The sequence below is a fragment of the Nicotiana sylvestris genome, chromosome 7 (genome assembly GCF_000393655.2).
Source record: "Nicotiana sylvestris chromosome 7, ASM39365v2, whole genome shotgun sequence".
NCBI classification, from domain to species: domain Eukaryota; kingdom Viridiplantae; phylum Streptophyta; class Magnoliopsida; order Solanales; family Solanaceae; genus Nicotiana; species Nicotiana sylvestris.
Genome location: NC_091063.1, coordinates 63,111,911 through 63,123,221, shown reverse-complemented (window position 1 = coordinate 63,123,221; position 11,311 = coordinate 63,111,911). Strand labels below are relative to the sequence as shown.

At 34.8% G+C, this 11,311-nt stretch overlaps 1 protein-coding gene across 1 annotated transcript; it reads right to left on the bottom strand.

Moving 5' to 3' along the window:
• Positions 1 to 6,253: 6,253 nt before the first annotated feature.
• Positions 6,254 to 9,800, bottom strand: LOC104236907 (small ribosomal subunit protein bS20c-like). The gene is made up of 3 exons (XM_009790954.2): positions 9,547 to 9,800; positions 9,292 to 9,458; positions 6,254 to 6,647 (listed from the first exon to the last, which is right to left on the bottom strand). The coding sequence occupies exons 1-3, from the start codon at positions 9,758 to 9,760 to the stop codon at positions 6,399 to 6,401; spliced, it is 630 nt and encodes a 209-aa protein (XP_009789256.2). The 5' UTR covers positions 9,761 to 9,800; the 3' UTR covers positions 6,254 to 6,398.
• Positions 9,801 to 11,311: the final 1,511 nt, after the last annotated feature.

The window sequence follows — 11,311 nt, the reverse complement described above, 5'->3', positions numbered from 1 at the left end:
TACGGTTGTGCGAGGAAAACCTTTATAAGTAAGATTAAAAAAAATTCTAATATAATGCACAAAGTTAGGATCAGAAGGAAAACTATAGGGTAAGCACATAACAGTTACCATTTTTGCCAATTCTTCCCGATCTATTTTTGGATCATAATATAAAATACCTCCGGTAACAGTATTAATTCCCGGTTGAAATTGATTTGAATCGGTGCTAGGGTCAGCCTGGCTAGAAGTAGGTACACTTTTCCCCTCCGCCAAAACTTTCAGATTAAGATATCTAACTCTATCTTGAGGGTGTTTCAATATGTATCTAGCCAAAGTTCCCGTTCCCCCTCGAGATCCAAAATATTTAAAAGCTAACTCCATGCCACAAGTTTTATACTTAGCCTTATTTTGTGAAATTAGTTGAGTAAAAAAGGGCCAAACAGGAGATGTTTCCATCCGTTTGGTAGGTTGTCTAGAAAAAATAGGGGCAGTAACAAGAGTATAAGATGAGGCATCATTTGGATTAGCAGGGTTATCACTAGTTGGGTTAACATCAGGAACAGGACTAGTGGGTGTATCATCATCCGGTTGAGTTTTATCAAAATCTATTTCCTCATCATCATTTTCATCATTAGTTGGACTAGAATAAAGAGCATTCATTAATTCATGGTCTAATTATTCACCAGCTGCAATATTATGGCAAAATTAACTCTCAGTAAATTGTAATAAACTATTATCACTATCAAGAATAGCATGTGTAGGACAGATATGGGGTTTGGTTCAGGGAGTCGGGGGCATTGGAGGAGGAATAGATTGACCATTAGATTCGCCATTTTTGAATTTTCCCTTATTGTTACCAAAAAGTTTTTTTAAGGAAGCCATCTTAATTAATCAACTATATAAAATAAATAAAACAAACAAAACTATAATATTAAAACTTAAGAGTTGGAATGAATTTACCGAATTGACGAACAACTTGTTGAAAATTGATTATCGTTGAAGACTTCAATTCACCAACTTCACAATTTTTTCACAAATTGTAACAATAAAGTAATCAATAGTAGCAATTATAGAAGAAAATTAGAGAGAGATTGTCACACCTCCTTTTTACACACCTGAGGGGTATAAGGGAGTTTTCCAATTTAAGTGACATTATTCGAAATGAGATTATTTATTTAATTCTAGAGTCGCCACTTGGAATATTTTAAATGGTGTCCCAAGTCACCGGTTTATTTAAATCCCAAATCGAGGAAATTTCGACTTTCCTTTTTGAAGTCTGCGAACCAGAAATTCTAAGTAAGGAATTCTGTTAACCCGAGAGAAGGTGTTAGGCATTCCCGAGTTCCGTGGTTCTAGCACGGTCGCTTACCAATTTATACTCGACTTAAATTGTCTAATTACTTATTTTAGAACCTATGTGCAATTATCTTTTTACCGCATTTAAATCACTTGATTTATTCGTAATTAAAGAATTGAGTTACGCGTACGTATACTCTTTTCCTTTGGCACGTCAAAAATCATGTCACGCGAACGTGTCCACAATTAATAATGCTTCGTTGATTCATTAGGAAAATTTGGTTGAAGGTGCGCGAACGCATCCTCAAGTCTTTTAAGAGTTAAATTTGCAATCATATTACGCGAAAGTATATATAATCGCAATACTAATCCAAAACGGGCCTAAAGCAAATTACGATTGTTTAAATTTTTAAAAGCAATATTTGTGAGGGCCATGGATGATTTAATTTATTTATGGCACACCTCAAACATTTTCTATAAGTGTTAGTTCTTAATCTAATCTTACGAGTGCCATGAATTATAAATTTTATTTGGCATGACACACCTCACTTATTTTAACAAAAGGAAGTTGTGTTTTTATTTTAACAATTAATCACGCTATATTAATTATTAAGAAAGTTTTGCCGAAGTTGCGCGAACACATACCTCAATTTATTTTAGAATCATAATTATATCACGCGAACGTGTACACAATCACGATGGTTTATTTATTAATCATGCCTAAAGCATGCTACAAACATTTGTCATTTTATATCTAAATCGTGAAGTTAATACGGGGGCCACAAATGATAAAATTGTGAATGGTACACCTCAAGCTATATAAACTAAAAATTAATTAATAGCCCATGGAAACCCATTTTTATTATTAGCAAAAGTTTGATCGAAGTTGCGCGAAGGCATACTCCGAATTGATTATTAGAATCATGATCATGTCACGCGAATGTGTACACAATCACGATAATTGCTAATTCAACTGCAATGACTAACTAAATTACAGAAACTACATATCCTCCAGTCCAAGTAATTATCAAAACATAACTCGTGGAAGATTATTATAGAATTCTTTTTGTGAAGATGAAACAGTGTAAAAATCACATATTGCACTTCTAAAAGCACTTGAAAGATGGAAAGATGCTAAACATTATAGAAAAGAAAGAGCTTTCTATTGAGAAAAGTTCTTGTCTCCTGCGTATATCATTAATCATAAAGGTCACAAATAAGTGTCATTACAATATGTATACGTCTTCCAAATGACACTTATTACAATATTACAAAATGTATATATTAACAATTACTTTATATGAATTAATGAATATAATCCTTAACTGAAAATTGGATGGTTTTCTATTATCAAAATGACGGGCAGTACCGTTTTCTTCTCCTTATAACCAAATTAATCATGTTTCCTTACTTTGTTGTAAATCAAACAGAAAATAATACTTGCAAAATAAACTCAAAATGAATCCACACCATTACCATTAGAGAAACATAAGAAGAAGTAAGAATTGCACCTGAAAAATGAAGTTTCAATTCCTCAAAGCATTCAGCAATTACACAGACAAAATCGACACCGCAGCCATGACAGGAAAACGGACGGGAGCTCGGACCTCGACGGAACCTTGTCGGATTTTTTTTTTTAAAAAAACAGCCGGATCTGATTTTGTAGAACAAAGTCACTAAAATAACTGAAAAATGAGAGGAGAACAGTGGAGAGAGACAAAAATGCGATTTCGTCGGCGTTAATGGAGGTCGCCGGAATTTCTCGAACTAACTGAAGTCCCACGAATTCCTGTTCTTTCTTTTGTTGTGTGTGTGTGTGTATCTATTTCTAACAGTGAGGACGAAGAAGACGAAATAGTGGTCGTCTGGGATGGGGTTCATGACCTTGTATTTTTCAATGGCTGCCCGTGTATATCCAGTGTATATCGAGAGTATCTCTAGTGTATATAGAATGTATAGTGACTGTATATCGAGTGTATACCCCCTGTCTCCTTTAAGAAGAAGCCATCCTTTTTTTTTTCGTCTGTGTTTTGAACTTCTCCTCTCGTTTCTTCTTACTTGAATTTTTTTCTCCCTTTTTCTTCTTTTTATTTGTGAAGTGTATTATATAGATGTGTATGTGTGTTTTTGTGTAAGATCGTGTGTGTGTGCCAGTGATTGTGTGTGTGAGCATGATGTGAGACGTGAGGGAGTGAGCACTAACATGAGGAAATGGGGATTGGGATATGACCACTAACATGAGGAAGTGGGGAAGTCACTAATATGAGGAAGTGGAAAAGTCACTAATATGAGGAAGTGGAAAAGTCACTAATATGAGGAAGTGGAAAAGTCACTAATATGAGGAAGTGGGAAAGTCACTAACATGAAAAAGTGGAAAAATGGGAGTTAGGAGGAGAAATCGTGGGGCGGTTGAGGAGATCATGGGTAAAAGGGATATTATTTTGTATCTTTCTTAATTTACTGATTCTGTTCTTCCGTTAATTTATTATTTATTTTATTTTAACTTTTCTTGGCACCCCCTTTTTTTCTAAAGTAAAACATATTAAAAGTAAGATAATTTTTTTAAAATATTAAGATTAGACCTAAAAGAAATATTTACACTAAACTAGTATAAAATTTGAGTGCGGTAAAAAATTAGGTGTTCACAGAGATTGTGATAGATTGATGATTTTGTAAGAAAAAAAATGAAAGAATGAGGGTATTTATAGTTGAAAATAGGAAAAAAGTGTAACTATAAAAAGTTTGGAGTTCAAACAAAGTTGAAAGGGTTAAATGACTATTTTGGAAGACCCAACGACCATATTTTAAATGCCCAAATGGGCAGGATTTTTTTTTAAAATTTTTTGACCGTTTGGCCCGCCAGGGACCGATCTGGTCCTGTCCCAAACGTTCCCGGTCCTAGCAGTCCCAAAGTAGAGAACATGCCCAAAGTAGTACTAATGTTTTACATGGGACATTACAAATTAACGGTACAAAAAATATAAGAAGAACTAATGTGAGTTCCCTTTCAAATATAGGTGGGCAAGTTACCACCTTTATTCGATCTTTGTTATTCATAACCAAGTAAGAGAAACTTCGTCTTACATTCAAACTCACAATTATGTAGTAAAAAAAAAGAAAGATGTTTTAAAATGTAGGCGAAATGGCTTTATGGCCACTTAAATTTGTATCAGTTTGTAAAATCGATATATAAACTCTTGAGTTTCCTATTTGAACACCTTTACTTGAAAAAATGGCTATTAATAAACACTTGTGATAGTGCGTGTTGTTCAATTGCTGCTGATATGGATTTAATTTAATATTTTATATAGCCACATCATCCATTTATTCACATTTTGTTGACACCTATATGTTCAAGGTCCTAATTTGTGGGCCCTGTCTTTTTCCAAAATTAATTTATTAAATTTCTATTTTTTTTCTCTTTACCTTCTTTTATTCTTCACCTCCTAGGCACGAACTGTAAACAAAATCTCCGATAGTGGAGACTGTAAACATAAGCTCCGATAATGGAGACTGAAGTTCAATCGAATTTCACTTATTTGGAAAGAACCTTCACCGATCTCATTATTAACGCAAGTTCCTCAGCTTTCGGTGATTGGAACAGTGATAGATCTGGCGAGTTTCCAACCGCTTCTTCACAAAGTCGGCGGCTATTTTTGTCTTGCGCTTTTGAAAATTCTGACGAATTAATCGAGCAGCTTGTCTCCGGTCTCGAGTCGACGGCTATTTCGTAGGGATAGCAATCTGGAGATTGGACTATATCATCTGGAGTTGAAAGTTTGTTGGAATAGGGGTTTGCTTGTTCTTTGGGGAGATCTCTTGAGCATTATTTTCTTCAGGAAATTTTTGAATAAATGAAGGGCTGTCAACTTAAATATTATTTTTTGTAGCTCTTGTGTAGGGCTTTGTTGTGGTGAGTGATTAGTTTTCTATGCATTGAGACTAGTTTTCTTCTGGTTATTAGAGTTTGGTGTTGATATCTTGGAAGGAGTTATGCGATTGCGTTGGGGGTGTGATAAGGTTCTGAGCTCTTTCCTTTGTTTGGGTTGTGTTCTATGTTTTGCTAGTGGCTATGTTCCAAAATTAAAACGCTTGGCTTTATTAATATGGTAGAATAGAAAGGGGAGGGGGAAGGGGAGGTGGGAGTTTGGTAGGGAAGACGAGGGGAAAAGAGAAGGGAAAGGGAAATGTCTCTTTTTTCTTTTTCTTTTTTAATAAAAACAATACTATCCACGCGTCTTTATAGCGTGATTTGCACACAATTTAGTCATGTCAGCTGCGCCCTTCCACTTAGGCATAGTCAATGGTCAAATGTGTTTATTAGTATTCATTGCATCAAGTTGGAGTATTCAAATGAGAAAAATGCAGGTTCATGTATCGGCTTTTAAAAGTCCTACAAGTTTAAGTGGTTAGGAAGCTATTAATGTAAGAACAAATTTTAGGCAAGGTAGAACAAAATGTAGGAACAAATTTTAGGCAAGGTAGAACAAAATGTAGGAACAAATTTAAGGCAAAGTAGAAACGAAAAACATGTTTAAATTTCATTTTCTATTCGTCTAAGCCTAATAGTACCGTTCATTGTATTGAATTCTAAACTTTGCTTTAGAAAATGGTTAACTGTGTTTAAAAAATGTAACAGATGTTAAACATTTAACATCAATATCCTCATTGAAAGAAGCAGCCAGAACATTGTTTCCGTGGGTTTTTCCCCCCAAGATGATTTTGCTTTCGAAGAAGAGAAAAAGTCCATGGCAAAAAAAAAAAAAAAAAAAAAAAGAAAAAAGAAGAAGAAGAGGAAGCCAGTAATTGTTGGTAAGAAAGGATTGAAGTTATACACCCTAACAATGTATAAACTTTTTACACTATCAGTATAGTTTAAAATTCCAAGAAAATGTCCATTTGAAAGTGTGTCTCAAATCAATATTCTAATTAACGCCATAATGTTCAAGAAACAAAATGAAGGTAAACACAATTTAACTGAAGAGCAAAAGAAAAGGAGAAATTGATTGCACAACAAGGTCATATACAATATCAAAAATGGAATAATCTGATCATACTTTAGGAAGCTGAATTCTTCGCAATCTGCCACTGCTTTACATTCAAAATGGAAAATGTGGATGACATCAAGCTGTGGCTACAAGAGCGGGTTCTGCGACTGGAGCAGGCACATACCATCCATGATGGATCTCAACTGCTTTCTTTCTTCTAGCAAGCCGAGATTTTCTTCTTGCTCCAGTGTTCCTGTGAAGTGACCCAGCTTTGACTGCTTTATCGATTGCTGAATATGCCTCCGCGATCAACTTCTCAACAGAAATAACTTCCTCTGACTGTGCATCGGTTTTCTTCTTCAATGTGTCCAATGCTTCCAAAACCTAGAAATGAACAAAGGTTAACTTCCATATGCTGAGATGAAGAAGCCTGCATCAGCTATATCTTTTTCTCAATATGTTTGTCGGCGTTTCTGGAAAATGCTTCTTTTAATCTTTCTCGAAGTATTATTTTCATGCTGTAAATGCAGCACGTGGGATCCATGAAAATTGATCTCTGTGGCACAAAACTGAGAACACTAATTTTTTTCAAAAGTGCGACATTAGAAATGAACTCAAAACAGATTCATGGATCTGTTTTATAAAGGACAGATTTATGGAACTTAATCAGCATTACTTTATTAGCAATGGCTTTATTTTATCAAACTTCTCAGGATACCTGATTCTTTTCACTTAGTTTGTTCATCACTCTCAATTACCACTTAGATCTCCACAAATCAATCAAGTAGAACCGGAACCTTGGTTCCAGTTCAAGTTTCAGTTCAGAGAGAAACAACTCTTGTTAAATATTGAACCCGTTTTTCCCTATTATAGTCCCTGACTGTTATCTCTTTGTCTATTCACTTTGCCTGATGATGCAAGGACATACTCAAATTAGCTTCCTACATTTTTTAATCTTAAAAACTAAGTAATATTGTGACTTTGTCAAGCCAGAAATCTTGAATTTCTTGAGTCATACAGACTCTGGGATCACCTAGTATCTACTGCACCATATAGACGTATAGATGGCGGGAGCAAAGGACAGAATCCTGATGACGAAAACATCTTCATATTCCAAATATCCATGACCTTGGAGAATAATATAATTTTCTTCCAGGACTCTGAAAATGGGGAAAAAAGGTGACCAAAAGGAAAACAAAAGGAAATGAGTTACCTAACTCCATAAGGGAGCTCTAATAGCCTCCAACTTGACCTAAACAGTTGAAGCTATGACTCGGCCACAAACGCTGGAGTTTGAAGCCATGCTGACTACGGAATCATGACACTCAAGTGCATACCGAGGCACACAACTAGTCTTCACATGTGAAACAATACAAAAAGGGTTCCATTATAGCTATCCTAATATATTGGACAAAACGTGGAAAATTTATAAAACAGTTACCTAACTTTCAAAGTGACATTCATGAAATTAGACACCTTGACCTCGCATAATACTGAAGATAGTAATCTACAGTAAAACACTCATGAACGGAAGATGGTCTTTTGCTCCAAAATTTTAACCTTCACCTCAAAAAATATATAAGAAACATCTCTGAGAGCAGAGAGCCAGTGCAAGAGGTAATAATTTTGATATATGCAAAAGTCATATTTTTTGTACTGGACAACTGCTATCCAACAGTGGACGACAGCCTATGCAAGATCGCTTAGCACAAAATGTCTAATCAGTATTGCCTTACTGTTTTATTGATATTTAAATTCAGATTATTCTCCAAAGTTTAAATATTGACTCCAACTTTTGCTTTTTTGGATCAAGGATCAATAACCCATAAGCAGCATAGTTTTTAACAGTTCGGCAAGACAGTGATTCATGCTGTGCGACAGGCAAAATGGTTACTAAGACCTTAAAGATCAAAAGCAAGGAATCAGATTAACAAATGGACTACCCCCACTCATCCACTCACTCTTGCCCGTGCTACTTGATACAATTCAATAGGACTTGGTGTACCACATGAGACGTATCAAAAGATGGGAGTTAAAAAATGTTAAACATGCACTCAAATAAGATTAAACAATTTTTTTGATGAACTAACTTACTGTTTTCCATCCTTCAACAAAATTATCATTAATTATAGAAAAAGGGATAAATAAACAAACCTCAAAGCTAAAATAAAATTTCAATGCTAACATCATTTTGTAGGTCCTGTTCACATGAAATTGGGAAATTTTTCCTTCTTGTTCTTTTATATGTATAATTTTTGACGTATAGCTCTTCCTCTTATGTTAGGAGGATCAAGAGAACATTTTTCCTTTGTCAAAGAAAAAGCAGCTCAGACAGTTATTTGTCAATATCTTGTTGCAACATGTTGCTGATTCAATAAGTGCTTAACTTCTAGCAAAAATAGGATGTTTCCAGCTTCCACAAGTATGTGGGAGGGAGCGCGGGTGACCACTTATGTTGCTTTATGATAGAGCTGTTCTGCACATAATTCTTGCTCCCTCTAAATGTTTCTTTAATTATCTACAAAACACATTAAAATCTTTAGATCAACTTCAACCAAACTGAGAAGCAAAGAGGGGCCCTTCACCTAGCCTATCTTGACACCACAAGTGAAACTAAAAAGATAAACACCAAAACAGAAAAAAATTGCACGGTAAAAACTAAAAACCACATTACAGAACAGCTAAACAAACATGTTGCGAAGAAAAATTAATGGGAACAACGAAAAATTAATGAAGAAAAGTAAATTGTACAACAGAAAAATTACCAGAAAACAAAATAGTTGACAATTCAAACAAATACTGATGTCCCATTTTATGTATCATAGTTTGAATGGACACGGAATTTAAGAAAGATTTCTTTTTTTGAAAATTTATGGTCTAAAACAAGTTATAGACATTAGAAAGATGTCATAGAAAAGTTTGCCACCTAAATTGGGACGGATGGAGTACCAAACATAAATAAAAGCCAGAACTAGCGAGAGCCCATTAAAAGGGAAAGAAGTAGGAGTAAATAGGGAAAGGAACTAACCGTCTTCATCCGAGTCTTGACCTCAGATTTTTTAGCCTTGTTGTAAAGCCGCCTCTTTTCAGCTTGTCTTGCCCTTTTCGCTGCTGAATCCGCTTTCTTCGTTGGAGCCGCTTCGCAAACGATTGAACGACGAAACGGCATTTGCACCGAAGTCAGCGATACACTCCCTTCAAAACTCAAAGAAAACAACCAGTAGGGCCATAAAGCTCTAAATTCTACCAACCATTTGTGAAATTAGTAAATGAAGTGAGTTACCTTTGGAGAAGAGATTGAGGGAAGTGTTGGCAGAGAAACTGAGGGGCTTCAATGCCGCAGCGTTGGGGTGAGGTCCATTGAGAGAAAGGGTATTGAATTTTGAAGCCAAGTTCCAACAACAGGAAGAAGAAGATAAGCAAGCTCCCGCCATGGCTCTTTCTCTGGATTTCTTCTCTCTCACTTCAGCAGAAGCTGGAGAATTTTGGTATCCCATCTTATCCACACGTCTATTTCTTTTGATTTGGATTCTGGGCTCTTTTGGAGGCCTGATGTCTTTTCTAAGCCTTGTTGTTTTACTCTCCGATTGGCCCAAGAAAAAGAGAAGGCCCATCAAAAGTGAATTAGATATAAAAATTGCACGGGCTCTATTTGGTCGCCCCCGTTTAACTTATACTCATTTTTTTTAAATTTTTAACTTGTACCCACTTTTTAAACAACTTCAGCCCCCTTTCTCCTCCTCCTTCTCCCAGTGATCTCCATATCTCTCCAGAACTTATCATTGATGTAACCATATAATGGCTCGATTTATCATGTGTTTCATTGGTTTGTTTTTTTTACTAGTCTGTTGCGCACACAGTTATGAAGCAAGAAAAGTACTCTTGAACAACATGAAAGAGAAGAAGACTGATCTTAATCATCCTCCTCAAGAAGCTAATCTGCTACTAAATGCCCTTCCCCAAGGCAATGTTCTGCCTTCTAAGTTTCCAAAAAATGGAGTTCATGCTAAGTTTTTTAACAAGAAGTATATTAACAGTCATCGACAAATTTAATCATATTTACCTGGTTCTGAAGAATAGCCAAACTTTTAGTATGCATAAGGGATTGTGGCAGGACACCATTTGAAGGAGGCAATCCAATCAAACCAAATTGACATCGAATCATATGGAAAGTCAGTTAAAACTTCAACTCCAAGAAGGCTGAAGTTCGCCAATTACAAACAAAAACTTCAGCTCTAGAGCTGAAGTTCGCTAGTTACAAACAAAAACTTCAGCTCTAGAGCGGAAGTTCGACAGTTACAAAACAAAAACTTCAGCTTTAGAGCTGAAGTTCGCCAGTTACAAAACAAAAATTTCAGCTCTAGAGCTGAAGTTCACCAGTTACAAAAACAAAAACTTCAGCTCTAGAGTTGAAGTTCGCCAGTTACAAAAACAAAAATTTCAGCAATTACAAACATAAACTTCAGCAAATAGAGAACAAAACTTCAGCTACTATGCTTAAGTTCAACAATTACAAACAAAAACTTCAGCACACTTGATTCAGCACACTTGCTACTTCAGTCCCGTCTACTAGAATGCTGAAGTTTTGTGTGATTGCCTTTGCTACTTCAGCCCCGTATGCTGAAGTTACGCGAAAAAGTGGGTACACTTGCAATTTTTTTTGCAAAGCGGACACAAGTTAAAACGTGACTCAAAAAGCGGGTATAGATGCAAATGCCCCGAATTAGATTCTCTATATATATATATATATATATATATATATATATATATATATATATATATATATATATATATATATATATATATATATATATATATATATATATATATATATATATATATATATATATATATATATATATATATATATATATATATATATATATATATATATATATATATATATATATATATATATATATATATATATATATATATATATATATATATATATATATATATCTATCGATTGCTTTTATTTAAGCTATTGAATATGCGGCTATTTAAGTTAATTCTTCAATTATTTTGCCAACCCAGTGATAAGGATA